The following is a 22,639-nucleotide window of genomic DNA, read 5'->3' as shown; positions in this document are numbered from 1 at the left end:
TAGTAACCGTGAGGTTTAAGGTTACTGTATAGTACTTGGTGTACTTTCACACTGTTCAGGTGCAGTGGACCCTCTGTAGTTTTGTACGTCATTTCCTTTTGTGTGCGTTTGCGGGGCTGCTGTACTGTCTGTCTAGGAAGGTGGGCTTCCAAGCTCAGCAGGCGACTTGGAGCATAAAACCTACAGAAAGGGCGTTTTTATTCTCGGTAGGGGTTGAAAGTGAGTTGAGACCCAAAACACTAATATTCTATGTGTTTATACTTGGTGGAGTGTTTTCCCGCTGACCCGCATACGCTTGAGCGAACTGCTGCAGCAGCAACAGTGCAGCACGCCGCCGCTGTTGTCGAAAGAGAAGAAAACAAGCTCAGTGAGCAGTCAGCTAAGCTGTGTGATCATTGACAGAGTTCAGTACACACGAGCATTGAGAGATAAGTGCTGGAGCATTTATGTGCTGTTTCCGTTTCTCCTCAAAAACCAACGGCTGGGAATATTTTTCTCTGGAGTCGAGGTAAGAACAGCCGGTGAAACGAGGGGAATTGGCGCAAGTGGCTAACAGACATGCTAACTAGCTGTTAGCCCCAAAGCTATTACTGCTAGCTGCCTTGTTTGGTGGTATTGCGGTTATCATTGTCCTTTCTGCTCTCTGACTTGTTGCTTTGCCAAAGCATTGAGCAGCTGTAGTTTTGGGATAATATTGATGTTCAAACTGTTTTTCTTGAATAATAAAGCCAAAAACCTGCGCTGGAATTGAAAGGTAAGTTTATTGACGCTAGCTAGTACCACTGTGACAGCATCAGGGTCTCTTATGTTACTGTTTATATTTGGCTGCCCATGGTCATGCATGGTAGTTACTACAGTTCATCATAGTTTATATGTATTAAACTGATTTGATTGGTTGGCCTAGAAAAGCATTTCTTTATTTCATCTTAATTATTAACCCCTGCAAGTCAACCAAGTGCTTTAATGCTTAGCCACATGATTTAACCTTTAACTAGCGGACGGTTACTGTGACATTTCGCACTTCATCTTAAGTCAGTTGTAAGCTGACAATGAAACCACGGTTATTTCAAATAATTGATCAGCCGTAGATGTAGCTTCAGTAGTCCTCGGACGTGGGAAGCCTTATCTGTTTTTAACTTTGTAAACAAAGCAGTTCAAACACGCTGTATGTTATGGAGACCGTGTGCACTGCATTATCCAAACCCACCGTTTTCACTGCAATACTATGAAATTTGGTTCAAACTATTATCCGATACAAGCTGTTGATTCAATGCTGACCCGGAATCCCCAAGGATCCTCCACAAACATTCAGCAAGAGTTGGAGGAAATCTCACACAGAAGAGCAGAAGTTTGAAACAGTGTTGGATTATTTGGGTGCACACCTGATGTGTGATCCAGTGTTGTCACGATACCAAAATTATGATTTGATACGATACCTGCCTAAAAAATTGCGATACGGATACTTAATAATATCATGGCGAAACCTAAATCATCAGAAAATGAATAGAATAAACAGTTTGAAGGGAAGGCTGCCTCAAGTGAGTTTTCTGACATCTGTTTGTGTGTCTGTGGGGCTAAGGGAGATTTGTAAATTGTGCGATTACATGTGGAATCAAGTCCTGGAGGGAACCTGAACTCATTTATAATTCTCAAGTATAATTCAACTAAATATAAAACCAGAAAATAGTCATTGTTGTACAGTAATGGGCAGGTAAAATAACACTGCCAGACTTTAACAGCCATCAGTTGTTTTCATGCTTGGTACACTGTAGTTTAGCTCACGCTGTGTGTGTTGAGACACTAAAAAGCACACTTTTAACATGAATACCTTACAAAAAATGTACCGGTGTTATTTAAGCTCTTTCACAGATGCAACACTTGAGTGTCTCCTAAAGGTTTCTATCATCATTAAAGTTAGAAAACTACTTGTCACTTATTTGAACTGTGTCAACGCCACACAGCTCTGTGACTCAGGGCTGCGTGTGCTCCCTGCAGCTCACGTGTTTACAACGCTGATTTTTTGTAGTATCAAATACAAACAGTGGTGAACTGGTTTGCTTATCACAAAGTAATTGACACTTGTTTGACCTTTGTGTTTGGGCACATTGTTTGAATCTGTCACTCTTGCCCTTTAAGGAGGTGAGGATGCTGAACGGTGAGGTGCTTCATCATGTTTGTAGTGTTTCCTCCATGTGTGTGTGTCAGTAGTAAGCTTTGTAGACGGGCTTTGATAGGTCTATTGGCTTACGAAGTCCCCTGACTGTCGGCTTTGTAAGTAAAGTAATGCCGAATTTTGCCCCATGCACTGGCTTTTTCGACAAGCTGTGGCCGGTTCACAGTAGCGTTGGAAGTTTTAGCCATGTCTGTAACTCAGTAAAAAATCAAACTGTGAGCTAGTCAGTACGAGATCGGATAATTAAGATGCATGTTAACAACTTGGTCAGACTAAAAAACGGCCATGCATCAACGTACGGAGATAAAACTGGCTCACTGTCTAACTTCACAGCAACACACACACTTTAGAAAGAGAGCAAGTCTCCGCCCACCCCTTATAGAGGAGTGGACCCAGCTCGGTGGCTGTAGACTCACAAGTTGCCTAAGTCAAAATGTCTCTGATTCAGACAAAAAATTGCCTTGGAGTATCAGTACTTAAAGCGTTGTATTGTTTACTTTGTGAAAATGGGGAGTATCGATACTTTCTCAGTATTGATATATTTTGCAACCCTAGTGTGATCTCTTTAAAACTAAACTGTAAATAGTTAACTATGAAACAGTTTTTGAACATTTCATGGGAGCTGTGTAAAGCTGGCCTAAGCTGTACCTCAGCGGCTTGTTTGAGTTCATGACTGCCCTTATAGCTGTTCCACTTCAACTGGGACAGTCTCAAGTGTTAGACGGTCAGATATGAAGTGGTGAGCAGAAATGAAAGTTTCAGCAGTTTTCACTGTGGAGTTGTGTTTCAAGGAAACAGAAAAGCCTCAGAAAGTGAAGTATTCACACAGCACAGCTCAATAGTAATGGTACCGCAAAAGACATCAGACAGAAAGGATCTCTTACTGCAGAAATTTTCTTTACTTTGTCATACCACTCACCAGGGATGGGGACCAAATTAGATACTTTTATAGGTACCGACCGAATTCTGCCAAAACTACAGGGCATCGATTCATGTAAAACCAAAAGGTACCATTTTTAGGTTCCTAAATGCATCCTTGTGAAGAGTAGGTGATTTTCCATGATGGACATGAACACAGCATTACAAGGTTATCTATTGAAGAATAAATATGTTAAATTGATAAAATGTTATATTTAATTATTAAACAAATTGATATTTTTTTTACCACATAAACACAAAAAAGTACAGAAAGTTGGTACCGTTGAGTACTGACACAGATTGCCAGGCGCTGGGCATTGTTACCGTATGGTTTCACGTGTGAAAGGTACCCATCCCTACCACTCACTTATATGACTTGTACAACCTTCAAGGCAAATGAACTTTTCATTATTTTCATTAATAAATTATAGGCGGCTGTGTATGATACATTAATTTAGAATCATTAACTGTCAGAAAGCACAACACTGCCTGATTTTTTGCCCTTTTAACTGTGTAAAAGTTGTAACATCATGTTAAAGCTGCAGCATGCTGCATTGAGTTTTGTCTTGATGCTCTTTAGATGGTCTGAAGCCTTACTTACAGTGTTTTTCCTTTTCTTTTCTTCAGGTTTTTCATTACAAAGGTTTTTACTATTCAAGGTACCACTGGGCACGATATCAGTGGAAACACTCAACACAATATTTACCAGCTTGTCTGCAGCCCCTCTTCATCTCTGAGCATTCTGCCCCAGCATGAATGAAGTCAGTGTTGTGAGAGAAGGATGGCTCCACAAGAGAGGTAAGAACGCTCTTTATGATTATTGTCCATCATCTCTTAGACTGAGTCTAAAACTTTATCTAAGATTTAGATACTTCTGTCATAGGCAGAAGTATCTAAATCTTAATCTATGTCTAAATCTAGTATCTACCGTATTTTCCGCACTATAAGGCGCTTCGGAGTACAAGGCGCACCTGCAATGAATGGCCTATTTGAAATCTGTTTTCATATTTAGGGCGCACCGCATTATAAGGCGCATAGAATAGAAGCTACAGTAGTGGCTGGGGTTGCGTTGTGCATCCACTAGATGGAGCTGCGCTAAAGGGAATGTCAACAAAACAGTCAATAAGTCAGTCAAACTCAGGCTACATCCACATGGAGCCGCACATTTTCCTATCCAACTATTTTCTGTGCCGTTTTCAAAAAAAGTTCGCTGTAAAGACGAAGCCGTTTCTGCCATTCACAAAAGCTGTTTTCAGAGATCAGTTCACATGCCAGACCTTTGGGGGGCGCTATATTGCTCTAACAATAAACAAGAGAAGAAGCCCGGGCCAGCCTGCAAGCTAACGTTAGCACTTAACAGAATTCCTCTTTACAGGTTCTTACTGCTTACGGCTGTTACTCCGGCGACGCCCCCTGACTACAGTAGCCATGATTAATCAATATCGATCCATATATAAGGCACATCGGATTATAAGGCACACTGTCGGCTTTTGAGAAAACTGAAGGCTTTTAGGTGCGCCTTATGGTGTGGAAAATACGGTAGGTTATGTTTGCGGACAGCATGAAGGGTTTAGGGACACTCCTGCCACTTCCCAGTTATGCTATTAAATCTTGCTTGTGAAGTGATTGTCAGAACCTCAACGATAGCTGATTAGTCTGTCATTGAGATAAAAGAGGATTTGAAAGTCCACTTTGATGCATTTGTGGAAAAAGTGCTATGCTAAACAGCAAGCCTGGGACCAAACACGCCTGGGCTCAGCCAAGCTCAAAAGAAATGGAAGATACCACAACGCGTGACATCAGTGAGTCTCTAATATGCATAAAACGCTGACTCCAGAAGCTTAATTTACTCAAGCAATTGACATCTGAGATAAACGAACTGAAGCACTCTGTGAAATTCAACAACTCACTGGTCAAGGAGCTAAAGAATGACAATGCGTCACTCAGGACTGAAATCAACAACCTCAAATGTTAGACAGCTGAACTTCGGAAGATCAAAATTAGCATGGCTAAAACAATTTCTTGATTTGCAATGCCGAAGTATAAGAGATAATGTCATCATACACGGGATTACAGAAGTAAACGATGAAACTCACCAGAAATCTGAAGAACTTCTGAAGTCATTCCTATTAGAAGAGCTTAAAATGAAGGCAGGGGAAGCTGGAGCTATTCGCTTCACTCGAGTCCATTGCCTCAGGAGGCACAACACCGACGGTGTGGCTGGTCCAGGTGGAATAAGAGAGTTCCTGGCAGCCTGTAGTGACATAAACAACACATTAACTACATTTTCTGTACTGTTTTTTTTTACGTTTACATGCTTAGCAAAAAAAGAAGAAGCAAGGGCACTTTAGCAAATGGGCTTTTTGTCTTATGGCTGCTAGAACAGCCCTTCCTATGCTCTCAGCCATACCAGTCTCCCTCGACATTTTGCGATATATATCTTTTTAATTCATTCCGCTAAAACAACTCAATTAAATAGATCAGATTCTCTCTATCAGCTGTGCTAGCAGCCGTTTATTTCTGACACTGCATGATAACATGTTAAACACCACAATGGTAGTTCTGTGAGCTTTTATTTTGGTACTTCCTGTTACCGGGAGTTTCATTTTGCATATTAGCTAAATATTTAGTTGTGTCTGAGAGATTTAGATTTAACATTTATATTTATCATTTATATTTAACATTTATATTTATACTTAACATTTATATTTATATTTAGCATTTACCTGTGACATTTAATATTTACATTTAGCTATTTAAGATATTTCTAAGATGACAAATATTGTTCTAAATGTCATAAAAGGTCACTAGGAAAAATCACGCCCGTTTTTTTGCACATTGTTTGAAGCTAAATGTGACAAAATGTTGCTGTTTTTTTTAGCATGTGCTGCTGTACAAACAGCGCCCCATACTAAGGTGTGGTTAATACCTACAGTGATTTGTACTGTACCCATATTGTAGGATTATTATTATCATTATTATTATTATTATTATTATATCTTCATTACCGACTCATATCCTCTTAGTGAATATGTAGTTGATGGGCTGCACAATGGCGCCGCGGGTAGCGCTGCAGCCTCACAGCAAGAAGGTCACTGGTTCGAACCCCAACTTCACTGGTAGGTTTTTCTGTGTGGAGTTTGCATGTTCTCCCCGTGCATGCGTAGGTTCTCTCCGGGTTCTCCTGCTTCCTCCCACAGTCCAAAAACATGCTCATCAGGTTAATTGAACACTCTAAATTGTTTCTAGGTGTGAGTGTGTGCGTGAATGGTTGTCTGTCTCTGTGTCAGCCCTGCTATTGGCTGGCGACCAGTCGAAAGTGTACCCTGCCTCTCGCCGAATGACAGCTGGAATAGGCTCCAGCCACAGGCGACCCTGAACAGAATAAGCGGTTAAGAAAATGGATGGATATTATACGCAGAACTTATAAATGCTTGCCAGGGTAACTCCAAGACATCTTGGATAGTACGAAACGATTTCCTAAATAGGGGTCAAAAACCCCTATACTCCCTGATGGAGACACAATAACTGACACCATCAGAAATATAAATCTTGCCAATAAATTTAATGACTATATTTCCTCCATAGGGGAAAACCTAGCCAGTAAAATCAGTCAACCTCAGGGTTTCAGCACTATCTCTCAGACTAACTCTCTTTTTCTGAAGCCAACTGGTTGTAATGAAGTTCATAATACTGTTATGAACATGAATAGTTCAAACTCAGCCGGAACTGACGAAATCTCAAGTAAATTTCTTGAAAAACATTATCACTGAAATTTTTGAACCCTTAAGTTTCTGTATTAATCTGTCCATAGCCTCTGGAGTAGTGCCACAAGCGGCAAAAACGGCACGAGCCACACCAGTATTCAAAACTGGTGATAAGAACGACTTGAGTAACTACCGGCCCATTTCCATCCTGCCTACTCTTTCCAAGGTCTTAGAAAGAGTAGTGTTTAACAGACTTACAAAGTATCTTGACAAGCTAAACATCATAGTCCCATCCAACTATGGCTTCACAAAAAATAATGCTCTAAGGAAATCTAAAATGTCCAACCTGTCTGTGTTTTAGGTGAATACATCAAAACATGGCGGCCTCGTTATTTCATTTTAAAGAGCGACGGCTCTTTCATTGGATATAAAGAAAAGCCAGAGGTGTCCAGTGACCACAACCTTCCACCATTAAACAACTTCTCTGTCGCAGGTGAGCTGTCTGTTCTGTATGCTAAAAACAAGTTATATGAAGTTGGCTTTGTTTTTGAAGGCAGCAAAAGATGTTGTTTTTTATAATATGAGTGAATGTGGTTCTGCATTGTAGAATGCCAGCTAATGAAGACGGAGCGACCAAGGCAAAATACGTTTGTCATACGTTGCCTGCAATGGACATCTGTCATTGAGCGCACCTTCCACGTAGACAGCAATGAAGAAAGGTAACAGTCTTCCTTTTCTTTGTTCCTTCCAAACACAAGATGTCTCTAAGTCTTTTTGTCAACACCAAAACAAACTAATATCAAAATATTTTAACAGTTTCTGATTGACATGGAAAGGGTTTTACAGACAACGAAGGTTTATATTTTAGATGAGCGAGGAAATGCTAGAAAAATAATCATAGTTTGGGAATATGTTTTGGTAAATTGTATCACAGGGACAATCTAAACTGATCCATTTTTACTTTTTCTTTATGACATGGAATATGTGATCAGACCCATTATGAAATGTATCCAACGTTTTCAACAAATCTCCTGATCTGGCTACATTCCATCTTTTCTGGCAGTGACAGCTAATTGATTTTGGGAACGATATAAAGACCATAGTTCTAGAAATTGAATTCATTGGCAGATAAAACCTGATTTATCCTCTGCTAACCAAAGTAATAATCATTTAATCTTTTTTAACATTGGCTCTGCCAAGCACCAAATCCCAGCAGCCCCCAGATTATACTCCACCTTCTCCAAAAAGCTCACTGCACTACTGTCTGCATCGTTTTGGCTTAAATCTATACCTTGTCTCTGAATCCAAAGATGTAACCAAATCATGGCAGTGGCATTTATTGGAGGAATAGATCCAGAGTAAATGACATGCTTTTTCCCAGACTTCATGAAGGTAATGCGTGTTATCTTCTGGGTCAGGGAGGAATGGATGCGATCAATCCAGGCAGTTGCTAATAGCCTGAAGAGCCAGCAGCAGGATGAGGAGCCAATGGAGATTAAATTTGGCTCACCAAGTGACAGCAGTGGCACAGAAGAGATGGAGATTGCTGTGTCCAAATCTCGCTCTAAAGTGGTCAGTATCTGTACAAGCAGTGCTTGTGTTCAGGGTTGCTGTTTTTGAACTGTTAAGCTCCTTTTTTATTCAACAAAAAGTTCAAATTTGAAGCCCCTTTTTCAAATTCCTTTTTAGTGGGGCAGCATTGACTAAAGGTGAAGTATAATGACCTTGTGAAGTCAACTAAAAAGTATGACGAGGTTTCCATATGCTAATGCTAATCGAACAAATTACTGTCTGTTGGATTTTGTTAGTCAAAGCTTTCTTGCCCTTAAATAAGTCCAACTTTTTCACAATTATGAATTTTTCCTGGAAAATTAGAATAATAACCAAACAGTGAACAGCTATTCATTAAAAGTATCTGCCAAACGCAACTGTTAAATTGTAAAACGCTGTCTACTCCTGTGAAGATCTCATTTTTGATGAAACAGAACAAAGCTTACAGTTACTTAACTTTAAAACCATAAAGTAATAATAATAATAACAACAACAATACATTTTATTTATACGACACTTTTCATTTTTTAGAAACTTCTAAGTGTTACAATGTAAGGGTTTTTTTTATTCTAAGTGTGAAGCCTCTTACCTCTGTTCTTACAGACCATGAGTGATTTTGACTACCTAAAGCTTCTGGGGAAAGGGACATTTGGCAAGGTGATCCTGGTGAAGGAGAAGGCAACAGGGATGTACTATGCCATGAAAATCCTCCGCAAGGAAGTCATCATTGCCAAGGTTAGTTTGACCCTATCAGGCTAAAACTGGTCTTTGAATTATTGGTTTTGAAGGTCAAGTCAAAGAGTGAGAGTTCCTGCCCTAATTGTATAAATTGATGTGTGTTTATGTCCAGGATGAGGTTGCGCACACAGTAACAGAGAGCAGAGTACTTCAAAATACACGGCATCCCTTTCTAACAGTGAGTCACCAATACATTTCATCTTTTTATATTATTATATATTTTTGGCAACATATCAAGCAAGATCTATTTTTGACCTCTTCCCTACAGACACTAAAATATGCATTTCAAACTCATGATCGGCTATGCTTTGTGATGGAGTATGCAAATGGAGGAGAGGTAGGTTTGTCTTTTTTGCTGACCTGAAATTGTAAGCTGTGTTTTAATTAACCCACAATTTTTCTGAATAACAGCTAATTAATGCGCTCTGGTCTGTGCTTTATATTATTGATTCCTAACTTTAAAAACCTGTTTGGTTTGAAATTGGGCCCCTGTATAACTGATATGGAAAGAACTAAAGTAAATCAGAGTTAGAAATGTTGCTATGATCATAGGTTTGCCCAATCAGAGGCACAGCTCAGCGGACTGACGGGCCGGCGCCCTACGGCTGTTGGTGTGGAGACTCAAAGCCTGCTCCATTTCTAATATGCCCCCACCCATGATTTGCTTCAAAACTTCATGTCCAAAACAGACAAGTGTCATCACAGAGACTATGTCCATTTCTTACAGTCTATGACTGTATCTTGTATCTTATTTAAGCGTTTTAATCAATCCCATTTTGCATTTTTATTTATCTTAAGAGTGAAACATTTCTCTTGGCCACATTACCTTTTTTTTCCCCTGAACCTAAATGGTTCACCCATCATCATCATCAGGTTGATGAAGTACTGTTTCAACCCATACGACCCTACAACCCTCCCCTTTTCAAGTCCACTGTCCAGAAAAAGAAGGGTAACCAAAATTTACTTTGCAACTATTTTTTATGAAACTCTGAGAATCATTGAAATAATAAGGACTGCTTTCATTTTTGGCTTTCAATCCAATCACTGAGATCTGTGTTTTAAAATGTAATTTTCGATGGGTATGCCTTCATTACATTTCTCAGTGACTAACTCATACACCCTACAGTCAGTCTCTTGGAAACACCAGGATAAACTTTTCTTTTACAGTTTGGATTTCTCAGACAGTCTTTATGGACGTGCGATCTTCAGACATTACTCTCCGTAGCTCCATATTTTTGTCTACCTGACAGTTGTTAAACGTCTCTGCTGCATTGACCGTCATTATCTTAACTTCTGAGTCATATCTCCTTATCTTGTTAAGTCTCCCAACTTTTAGTCCGCTTTGCTCTAAACAATCAGCATGCCTCTCTACATCTCATCTCCTGTCACTGTGTCTCTGCTGTGACTGGCAGGTGACCGCAGCCACTGTTAGGTCACTGGCTTCACAAAAAGCTGTACTGACACCCTCTAACGTCTAACGTTCCTGGACAACTATCAGCATGTGTCAATGGTTAGACCCTGATTATAAGACCCCCCACCACCACCCCTTTTCACATTATTTTCAATGAAAAACAACTTGTCTTATATTTGGGTCAATACAGCATTGCTGAGTAAAGGGTTCCTGGTGTTTTTTAATGTGGAAGGCATCACTCTGATCATTAGGGGGGGACAAACTGAGTTAAAGCTGACTAAGACCAGAAAGAATATTGAGACTTGTATCAAGAAGCATGAAGCGCTACCGTCCTTTAATCTCTCCACGATCTGATTCTCCTTTCAGCTCTTCTTTCACTTATCACGGGACAGGGTGTTCACAGAAGACAGAGCAAGATTCTATGGTGCAGAAATAGTTTCAGCACTGGAATACCTACACTCACGCAATGTAGTTTACAGGGATTTAAAGGTAAGGTGCTAGCTGTTTCTTTCAATGTAGCATTAAAGAAATGAAAAACTACAGTTTTTGGGATATCTTCTTTAATTGGCACTTCAATTCATCAAGCAGTCTGAAAGTAACACAACAAGTATTGCAATTTCATTGGGAAGTGATATACAAACATTTTTTTGTTTATATTTTGCATTGCATTGATTTTACATCAGGGTGCTGCCCATCCTGTTGCCATTTTTATTTTTCTAATCACTTTTTATCACTTTAACTGCCATTCAGTTTGAACCTAATTCAAATCTTTTTATACACAGTTGGAGAACCTTATGTTAGACAAGGATGGCCATATAAAGATAACAGACTTTGGGCTGTGTAAAGAAGGCATCACTGACGGTGCCACTATGAAAACCTTCTGCGGGACCCCAGAGTACCTGGCACCAGAGGTAACACCACAGTGGCATCAGAATGTTGTATAACCAGGATCATGTGAATTAGCACCAGCTAAAGGACTGAATGATTTTCATATTATTTATATTATCAAAGGACTGTGTGGAAACAAAGTATATGCTAAGCTAGGTAAGCTGGTTTTCCAGTTGTGTTGGCTACTGTCATTAGCATTGAGCTCTCACAGACCAACAAAGTCCAGAAGGAGAGACAGAAGAATTGTTCTGTGTTGGGTGTAGTTGTGACTCTCTCCTTTTAAATGTGCTTCTCTTAACTACCGGTAACTGTGAAGTGACACTAAGTGTTCAGAGAGGCGCTTTTAAATAAAATGTACTACTATTATTGTTCAGGGCGGGGCCCTGTCCTCTTTTGTACATCTTCAGCTGGTGAAGTGCACATCATTTAATGATGCCTCTGCTAGGCTGTGTGACTTATGTAGACCATCAAGCCTTCATTGAGACCATGAAAATATTTGTCTTGCTTTGGGTAAAAAGAGCTCGCACAAAGTTTTCTTGGTCTTCAGATATGCCACCAAATTTCTGAGAGTGACACACCTAAGATGTTCCCTTCAAATGCACACAAGTGCTACTTCTGACAGTTTGTCTCTGATATAAACTTAATTCTACAACAGTGCACCAGAAATTATGCTTTATGATGTTGTTTATTATATTGTGAGGAAAGAATGTTGTGGGGGGGGGGGTTAAAGTAACTTTTTTTGTATTTTTTTCTTTTGCGCAGGCATAAAGTGCATATGCTATGAGATTTGGTTTATTTTTAAACCTAGACTTTTGAAGTTGAGAGTGTGTCAGGAGCATTGTGGGTTTTTTTTGTTTTCTGAATAGTAGGGTCTGTATTTCAGTTAGCTTTATGAAAGCAAAACAATGAATAAAACAAAATGATGTGACTAATCTGCCAATATGCATAAAAACCTGTCTCCTGTAACCTGACAGTAATAAGGTCTTTGATTAAACAGACATCTTCAAAAATGTTCTGCCAAAAAACCTTTTTGATGAGACTCTTTCAAAAGTTCAAATCCATTAGAATGTCTTGTGTTGTCAATCTGTAAACCGTGACAAATCTATGAAAAAGGAAACCATCACGTGTCTGGCTAACTGCCAGCTACAATCAAATCCTCAAAAAATCTCCTTTGGCACTCACAGGGCATAGAGTTGTTGGATGGACATAGATGGATTCCAAAAATGTTCAGTTTAAGATGAAATGAAACTTAGTCTGGTAAAATTGCATGCACCATACAAAAATGTCACACATAATTACACATAACATTTCTCAGGACCAGAAAGCTTTTTTTTTCAGGTCTTGACATGTTCAAGCAACAACAACAGTGAGATTCAAAAACAAAGAATACAAATCAGCAAACATTTAGATTCATTAGGTTTCATTTGTAAATTGAGGCTCTAATAGTGACAATATGCTAATGGAGTTATCTAATATGAACTGCTATGCAATAAGCTAAATATTTTTTTTTCCTCACTCAGCTTTTCTCCCTTTAAACCTTTTATACCTCCAGGTGCTAGAGGACAATGACTATGGACGGGCAGTGGACTGGTGGGGTCTAGGTGTGGTCATGTATGAGATGATGTGTGGTCGGTTACCATTCTACAACCAGGACCATGAGCGCCTCTTTGAGCTAATCCTCATGGAGGAGATCCGTTTCCCCAAGAACCTGGCTCCTGAAGCCAAGGCCTTACTCGCTGGTCTGCTAAAGAAGGATCCCAAGCAAAGGTTTGCAGTTTGCTTCTGATATTCTCTCACTGTGCGGTTTATCAGTCAAAAACCATCGGTTTTCTTCTTGATCAGTATCTGTTAACTAATGACAAGATTATTATTTTAAGGCAGGGTCTGCAGGAATTCTTGTTACTTGTTAGTAAACACAACATTCAAACTGGGCTCTTCCTTCTTGGATCAGTGCCAGCAGCAGCTCACACCCACAGCCTTAAACCATGACCAGGTGAACACTAGCCCAGCAACTACCTGCAGCATCACGTTTCTACGTGGGAAAGACTCGAGAGCCCCGCATCTGCCTCTGCATATTAGCACAAGCTTATTACAGGTGTTTGACACATATCGAGTTAGCAGAAAGCTAACTTACATTGCTCTTCATCCTGTGCTGCTCTTCAAGAGCCTGAAAGTAGTGAAAGTTGAGCCAGGCTTCACTCTTGTTTAGGTAAAAGCTTTATTTGTTTGACATTTCGTTTCACTTTGTTTTTTTCTTCCTCTGTGCTACGTCCACTTTAGTAGCTGCTCTGAGTTCTTCAACTCATTATCATCAACACACAAAGTCACTTGTGCACTGGCTGTGCTGTGATTAGCTGATGTAACCGCGCCTACTCCCCACCCAAAAATGTCCCGATACAACCAAATGACCAACATACAGGCTGAGGAGGGGGTTAAGGCAGACACAGACACACATCTAAAGAGGCCTAAAGGAGATGACTGAGCAGGATTATTCCTGTAAAAGTTAATATATTTTATTTTTCAGGAAAATCCTTCAGACTCTACCTTTAATAAAATAATTTTGGTTCAATCAAACCCAGGTTTGATAGAAGGGGGGGGGGGGGTTGTGCCTGTCTGCCTGAGGGCACCACTCCACCTTTAAAATGAGCAGACTTTTATTAAGCTTGTGTTCCTCCTTGATCAGATTTGGTTCCTTGCAACGGTCATAAACAGAGGCTTAATCGATTGTTGTTTTGGTCAAGCTGCTTCCTCTGTGTCTGAGAATAGTCCAAGAACTGCTAATTTTAGCACACTGAGCACTGCCTGCAGACTTTTTACACAAGCACCTAGAAGCAGTCAGAACATTGAGAACACTTTTCCAAAGGATGGTATATGCTATTTGTGCTGGACCTGACATTAAGTGTTATTTGTATGTTTTGTTGCGCTGTTTATCCAATGATCTGTACTTTTCTGCAAAAGAGAAAAGAACGCTGCGGATTGGTGGGTGCTGATAATCATGTCTATACGTCATCAATCCCCACAGGCTCGGTGGAGGACCTGATGATGCCAAAGATGTGATGAGCCACAAGTTTTTCATCTCCATTAACTGGCAAGATGTGCTGGAAAAGAAGGTGAGGTGCTGGTTGAAACCATGTTTGTTTTGTACAGTCATGTGTGTAACATGTTTGGTGACTGATTTCTATTTTTCCAGCTTATTCCACCTTTCAAGCCCCAGGTTACATCTGAGACAGACACACGTTACTTTGATGACGAGTTCACAGCACAAACCATAACAATAACTCCCCCCGACAAGTGTAAGTACATCTCCATCTGTATAGTGCGCCTGAAGACTGCATTGACTTGTTTAAACACAGTGTTTGATTATAACTTGTGCATTTATTCCCCCCTCCCTCCTTTTTGCATATTACAGATGACAGTTTAGATGCAGAGGATTCAGATCAGCGTACACACTTCCCTCAGTTTTCCTACTCTGCAAGCATTCGGGAATGATCAATCAGACTCAAGCAGTCAGACCTACACACTATCACAGTGCCACACACACTTGCACTGCAGGGGAATTTCAAATAACACCAACTAAAACTGGCACAAGACACATTTTCATTTGATCTTTGATGCACACACACACACACACACACACACACACACACACACACACACACACACAGGGGAATAAAACAAGACGTGGATCATAAAGTGTGAAACAAACCCAGGCTGAGAATGGCCGACCTCAGCAGGTTTCTGTGGATCGACTGGCAGCTTTGTCTGTGTACATCCTCTCAGGGCTTGCTTTAGGCTTCCCTGCGGGACCTCTGCTGCACTACACTGGGTACCACATCAAAGCCTTGACACTTTGAAAACCAGGTTATGCCAGAAAGTACCATCTCTCTACCAGCTGCGCCCATGCTTCAAACACTGACGTAGTCACTAGTTCATGCATAGACTGCATCAATATAAACACACAAAATGTACTTGATAGAATTTTGATAGCATAATCAAGAAACTAGGAAAATGAACATGCTTTTGGGAAAAGATAAATTTTTGTTTCATCATTTTTCAATGTTTTAAATGTTAAGCCATATTTCTTCATTTTCTGATTATTTTCCTTTTTCTTTTCAACAAGTGCTCTTTCTGAAACTTGCTGTTACAAATCAAGTGTGGGACTGTTCCTACAGTAAGGGGGAATTGGGGGGGGGGCATTTCTGTGTAACTGCACATGTTTAAAAATGAATGGATGAGAGCACGTGTAAATGTGTGTGTGTGTGCATGAGTGTGAGAAAGTGTATGGAGAACCATTCTGAACCCCATCCATCCATCTCTGTCTGTTTGATGCATGTCTTTAAACTATTGCTGGGAAATCAACATGAGGACCTTACACAGCACACTTGATGGCCTTGTTCATAGGGAACAAGCATGTTGTTATTGTTTGCTGGAACCAGCTTGGCGCTAAATTCACTTGGTCAGCAAAACAAACCGGGACCTACTTACTGCATGACTAACCTTTGCTTTTAAAGCTACGTATGCTAAGTTATGAGGCTGTGAAGAGCCACTTACACTGTGTTCAGACTGATCTGGTGGTTGTTCTTTCTGTGTGAAGGAGAAGATTAAAGTGTAAAGGCTAGATGCTTGCCCCAGCTCTTCCCAAACCTTGTAAAGAGACCAATCACAGCCATTTGCTTTCTTCCATGCAGGGATTTCAGTCCTTCCCTCATAGCTGATGAAGTAGGCACTAATTTTTGTCTTTTTCCCATTGATAATGCAAGTTTAAAAATATTTTTCACACATTTTTCCTGTTTTCTAATAAGCATCAACTTTTTGTGGGGTTTAATGAGGTTGAAAATTGGCTGACATGGCAGACACTTCAAATGATTCCACATTTCACTGAGACTTTTCAGTTTGTGTTGTCTTTTAACATTCTGTCGAAGCACTTAACTTTTTTTCTTTTTCTTTGTTTTTTTTTACTGTCTTTAGTAACTGTCTGCATCATACTGAACTCTGCTGATCATACTCATACTGAACATCCAGCCTTTAACTTTCCGCCTAAACTAACTAAACATCTTTGAATCCTCTAGTTTAGATGAAAATCTGTTATGTCAGCATGCTTGTATTGACACAAGCATTTCGTGTGTTTCGTACTGGTGGAAATAGGTGTTGGTTTCTCTCGAAACTACTCTAAAGGAACATTAGGGTTATTCTGTTTCATCTGTTTTTGATTTTACTCCCCCTTTCCATTGTCTAACAATTTCTCAAATTTTAAAGACACATTTTTAAGTATATAAAGTATATATATTAAATTTTTTTAAATTGTCCTATTTTTTCCTTTCCAGAGGTTTCCCTGTTGTTTGCTTATTGTAATTCAGAGGCTCAGAGGTTTTTTTTTTTTTTTGAATGAATAGTAAAGATCTGTAATGTCTTCATTGTGTAGACACACAAAAAGGAATTTGATAAAACATTGTATGATTGAGGATATTAATGTTTGAGATGAGAGAAGGTTGGACTAATTTCTCCAAACATCACAAAGCTGAGCATTTCTTTAAGATTTTTTTTTTCTAGAAAATTCCTAAAGACGAGCCTCCTTTGATTCCTTCCGCTCTGTCAAGACTTTGTGTGAAATTTTTTTTCTGCTGTAATCTTCAGAGCAGCACTTCCAGCTATTCTCTGTGAACACCCCATATTTCATGCTTTTATTTTATACTATTTATGTTTGGTGTGAGTGACCAAGTGCTCGGGTGACAGCGAAACTTGGGTTATAGTGGTTATTAGGATGCTGACAAGCAGCAGGTTTGCGTCTCACAAGGCAACAGATAGCCCCTTTTCTTCAAATAATATTGTGATCAGATGGTATTGATTTACTGTTCACAGCTTTTATCACTGGCTCTGGCACAGTCTTCATACTCTAGCCTGAGGGCGCAGATATCGGAGCCACTGTACTGATGGACTTCACTGTGGATTTGCCTTCATTGACACCATGGCCATTAGGGGGTGCTGCTGAACTTTTTAAAGATATTGGTTGTGAAGCCATACTCTAGACCTCACTGCTGGCCACGCTTTAACCAATGCTTCACAGTTAAACATGCAAGTTAATACCCCTTACCTCTCTTGTAGGCAAACGAAGGCACAAGAAGTGCCTCGGTCTCCACTATTGTGTAAATACTAAAAAAAAAAGGTTGATAAATGCAGCATTAGTGGAAGGGAAGGTCAGCAGCTTTGTAGTGTTTGATTTGCAGCTTTACTATGGTTACCTTGCTTCTATGTATATTTGAATGTGATCAACTGTCACGAATGTCACACCTGATGCTGGTGTAATGAAATTTGTTTTGCTTGTTGCTGTTAGTTGAGGCTCAGAGGGCCATAAAAAGCAATCTTTAGAGAGGGGGACTGAAAGTGTTGGACCTCTTTTGCAAGACTTTACAATGTAACGGGTGAAACCTGCTACAAAATGGTAGCTTATAACATTAGCAACTCTAATGTGCCAGTAAACTCTTTTTAAAAAAATGAAACCGTGTGTGTGGATTTTTTTAAATATTTTGTGTCAAATTGATCTACACAGCAACAGTCTTGAAGACTGAGAAACTGAATAGCATTGTTTCTATGTTATATGTTTCTGAATGGGTTTTTTTTAATGCACATTATTGCAAAACACCTTGTACTCATTAATTGGTATATCTTAATTTACTTTATACTACCACCACTCAGTTTGTTGCTGTGCATTGCTGACCTCTTGGCCAGGCCACCCTTGAAGAAGATATCTTAATCTCAATGGGTCTTTTATCTGGTTAAATAAAATAAATAAACTGCAGTTAAAAAGTGATGTGGGAATGCTTCGTTGTGGAGTACCAATTTTACATTTACATTTTTACATTTGTTAATGAGAACTGATTTAAAGTATGGATAATTTAACAGGTTTCAGACGGCAGGAACTGTAACACAATGAGAGTTGAAATTTGAAATATAATGAGGTGACAGGGGTATAGAATTCTTGTTGGCTGTTGAAAGCAGGAAAAACGTTAACTAGCCTGCAGTAAATAAGAGAAATAATATAGTTCAGATTAGGCCAATGTAAACAGATACTGAATGGGGCTAATCTTTAAAAATGATCCATAACTGTAAAGAGACCTCCATGCTGCTGAAATGTGATGCAGCTTTATTATTTACTTAACATACTGAGGGTAATGGCTCAGAAGCAAGTTATCAGCATAACAGTACACTGTGATAGATAACTGATGCAGAGTGGTTGTGAATTACAATAAGGCGTTATTGAAATCAACACAGAATGGTAGATCAAGACTGCTCTATGAGACACACCTCTTTTTATTACATATGGATACATTTGATATTATTAATGAATTTTCAATGTATTTTATAATGTATATATGAGCATTACAGCTCAATAACTACCAGGTCATGTGACCTAGTGGCTCAAAATCAACACAGAATGGTAGATGTAAGCCAGCTCTATGACCCACACCACTTTTTATTGCATTTGGATACCATTTTTTTTAATCATTTTTAATTATTTTTTTTGTTTTTTTTCTATACTATAAATCTGAATTATATTTTAATGTAGTTGTCATATTTTTTCAATAACACCTTATTGTATTTCACAACCACCATTTATTTTGTAAACCGAAAATTCAGGCACGCTCTGGTTAGCTAGAGCCGACTTTCCCACTTGTTTCTGTGCGCTTGCCATAAAGTCTGTAATAATAGCGCACATAAAATTTTGGAGCGGCTGGCTTGATCACGCGAAATCAAGAGACGGATGACGTGACCGCAGTGCCGCGCCGGTACTGCCAAGACATGAGAAGGCTGACAGTGGGTGCGTCATGGTCTCAAAGCTCCAAAGTTCTATCCCTCCTTCCTCCATGCGTCGTTCACTGGCGTTTTAGTCCCTCCTACCAGAGATGCATGGGAGAGACGCGAGGAAATGAAGAGAGGAGAGAGGATGGAGGAGATTCGTTTTTAGAGCAATGGGACATACCCTCCTCCTGAGAAGCGACGTGTTCCAGCGATGACGGCATCAGCTGATCACCTCTGGATCATCTGTCAGTCAGCTAACAGCTGTTTGCAAGTCTGGGCATGTGCGCTGTAGTAACTCTGATCAAACATAAACAGTAACAGAGATTTGTCTGTTCTTTTAACCTGTTTAACAAACACGTTACCATGAAGAAAACCTGCTCTCTGTCTATTCTGTTTGCTGTTTAGCAGCCATCACTTTTCCGGTAAAATGCGTAATTGTGAGATTATTTATGAATTATTTAGCCTTTATCTAGAGCACATCTGATCGTGAACTCTCAAGCTTATTAATTTAACCCACCTTATTGTGTCTCAGGAAGATAATATTTATCAGTCAGTTTCTGAACGATCCTCTGTTATATTGATTTGATGATGGTTGTGTTCAGTGTTTTGTGCTTTAAACTCACAACAAACACTTTATTACCAGATTTATCATCAGTTTCTGAACGATCCTCTGTGCCTGTTTTCAGCTCCTCTTTTCTCTCATTAAACTCCGTTGTGTTTTTTTGAAGTTTCATGTAAAGTCTGAGCCGCTGCAGTGTCCAATCAGAGAGTGATATTCCATATGGGGGGGTGTCTGTCAGTGAAAAGACTTCCGCAAAGCCAGCTCTCGTGTTTCCTCGATCATCGCTCCTCCGATCAGTCTCCTCCATCCTCTCCCCTCTCTCCTCTGAGTGCAATTGTCGCTTTGGGACAGTCTTCAAAGTGGCAACTGGGAAAGTACTTCCGGTGTCGTGGAGGAGATAGGACGGAGGAAGCACGAAGTTAACACATTGAGACGCACCCTGTATGTGGCTCTTAAAACCCTGGAAAGCAGCCGCTAACAATTCTCTGAGTGTCACCCAGAATGTCACTATTTTCCCAAAGGGATACTCACACTGCCGGCAGAACTCCTCACTCTGCTGCTCCTCCACAGGTGGTGGCTAGCTGTTGCGTCCCTGCTTGGTCTCGGCTCCTTGTGCTGTGCATCGCCTTCTCCCTCAGTCTCTGGCTGAATCTCAATGTCCCCCCTACACCTTGAGCCCTTACAGACTTAATTAAGATCACTTGTAGAGTGTCTGAGTGCACGAGTCTGCAAGGGCTCCAAATGCTTTAACTTGGATTGGGACAGTACTTTGACACTTCTCACACAACCTGCATGTGATAGTGTAGCTCACCTGAGCTGGCACTCTGAACTGTTATTGAACAAGCTTTAGATTGAAATACATGACATTTTACCTGTATGCTCCCATAAGTCAAAACAGTTTGTACACCAAACTGAAATATGAATGTACAAAATCTGAATTAATTCATTATACTGTACCTTATGAGTAAAGATAAATAAATGTATAAATAGATCAATATTTGGGGAGATTACGGCAGTTTTATATGTTTATTCTTAAAGACAGATAGACTTTTATTTATGAAGCATCAACACTGGTCTAATTTCTGCTGTTTTTATTTGCTGTCTCTCTTTCTTCAATTTCCGTGTTACGTGCTTGTTTAACCCAGTGTTTCCCAATCCTGGTTACAGCCTCAAATATGCATGCCGTTTATTCAACCAATTTGAAATCACCAGCTCTATCCACAGTCAAAAATGTTTGTTATCCAAAGAACTCTTGTACTACATCTGACATACTTTGGGGCATCAAAAATGAAGAAAATGCAATGGAGGCATACATTGAAAAAGCACCATCCATGATGCTTGTTTGTCCAGAGACAGTAATTTCTGCCTTTATGTTGTTGATGGGGAATTACAACTCAAACAAGGACATCCCTACTTCACACAGGTACAAACACAAATATTTGTTACAGACAGCAAGTATTGTGATTTTATTGTCTGGAAACTTAAAGACTGTGCTATTCTGTGCACACAACCAAACCCTGAGTTTTGGGGGGCCCGGTTAAAAAAGGCACAAGAATTTTTCAGATCTGTGTCTTTGCAAAGAGCAAACAGTGGTGTCTCTGTCATGGAACCAAGGTTGTAATAGTTCACTAAAACAAAACTAAAAACGAAAACTAAAATTTAAAATACATTGCAGTTAAAACTCAAACTAATAAAAACTAGAAAAGAAAACAAAAACGATAAGTAAACTAAAACTGTATATTGTGTTCACAAAACTAACTGAAACTAACTAAAATGATAGACAAAATTCCATCAGTTATAGTTTTTGACAATATTAATAGACTTTAGGATTTAAATTAATCCGACACATTTTCCCAACCAATTTTACGACAGTTTAAGGCAGTTGTCAGTGCCGCACAGCACTATCATAGCGGTGTACAGGGACATGCTTGTTTACTGCACTGACTGGCTGTGCTCTGTGCTGCGACGACATGTAGTGGAGCAATGAATTAGAGCATCTGTAATAGTTTAATTGTTACAGAGTCCAAGTTTTTAATTATTGAAGCTCATATTATATTGTTTTTTTTAATTTATGTTAATATTATTTTTATGTAATTTATGTCAACATTTTTTAATATAATTTATGTTTATATTTTTCAAACTAAGTTTATATTATTTTCTTGGGTTTAAGGCAGCAGCCAACATTTCGGTATCAGCATTGACTGAGCAGTGAGCACTATGTTGGACTTGAAAATAAACAGTATGACAAAATATTTACTCTGACCTTTTTGGATCCTGCACCTGGTTAATAAGGTATGAAAAAACTAAAACTAAACTAATACTAAGCCTTGTTGCAAAAATCTAAACTAAATAAAAACTAGAATGCCTGCTCTAAAACTAATTAAAACTAAACTACAATGGAAAATAAAATGTCAAACTAACTAAAACTAAGCTATAATGACAAATCCAAAACTATTATAACCTTGCATGGAACAGAGACATGACATGGTAGCATGTGACAATGAAAACTGTTCCACTTAGCTTAGCTTGTGTTGGACTTGAAGATGCACCTGCAAAAGATGATGTGTGGTTTTGTGGCACTTGCTCAAAGTGAACTGTTTTCAACTTAACTTATTGTAACTGGTACAGTTACAGTCTTTGGAATGACAATGTAACTCTACAACTTTGTAAACACTGTTTGCACAACTATTCAGAATTATTAATTTGTTCCTGTTATGCTACTGTTAGCAATCCATTTCTGTCAAATTGAAATGTTGTTTGATAAGCATTGGCTATGGATAGGGATGGGTACCTTTCACATTTGAAACGATACGGTACCGATGCCCGGTACCCGGCAATCGGTACTGGTACTCCACGGTACCAATTTTCGGTACTTTTTTGTGTTTATGTGGTAA

At 39.4% G+C, this 22,639-nt stretch overlaps 1 protein-coding gene across 2 annotated transcripts; it reads left to right on the top strand.

Moving 5' to 3' along the window:
- Positions 1-99: 99 nt before the first annotated feature.
- akt2 (v-akt murine thymoma viral oncogene homolog 2) lies at positions 100-16,769 on the top strand. 2 transcript variants are annotated; one of them, XM_074679180.1, is made up of 14 exons: positions 100-508; positions 3,719-3,889; positions 7,160-7,291; positions 7,406-7,517; positions 8,217-8,370; positions 8,953-9,084; positions 9,200-9,265; positions 9,356-9,424; positions 10,865-10,987; positions 11,281-11,409; positions 12,939-13,153; positions 14,409-14,496; positions 14,577-14,679; positions 14,796-16,769. In XM_074679180.1, the coding sequence occupies exons 2-14, from the start codon at positions 3,844-3,846 to the stop codon at positions 14,873-14,875; spliced, it is 1,449 nt and encodes a 482-aa protein (XP_074535281.1). In that variant the 5' UTR covers positions 100-508; positions 3,719-3,843; the 3' UTR covers positions 14,876-16,769. The 2 variants fall into 2 exon arrangements, with proteins under 2 accessions (XP_074535281.1, XP_074535283.1); XM_074679182.1 differs by having other exon boundaries at positions 103-219.
- The last annotated feature ends 5,870 nt before the right edge of the window (positions 16,770-22,639 follow it).

The sequence above is a fragment of the Halichoeres trimaculatus genome, unplaced genomic scaffold (genome assembly GCF_033239565.1).
Source record: "Halichoeres trimaculatus isolate MK-OKI-2021-1 unplaced genomic scaffold, fHalTri1.1 fHalTri1_scaffold_9, whole genome shotgun sequence".
NCBI classification, from domain to species: Eukaryota; Metazoa; Chordata; class Actinopteri; order Labriformes; family Labridae; genus Halichoeres; species Halichoeres trimaculatus.
This window is presented reverse-complemented; position numbering and strand designations above follow the sequence as displayed.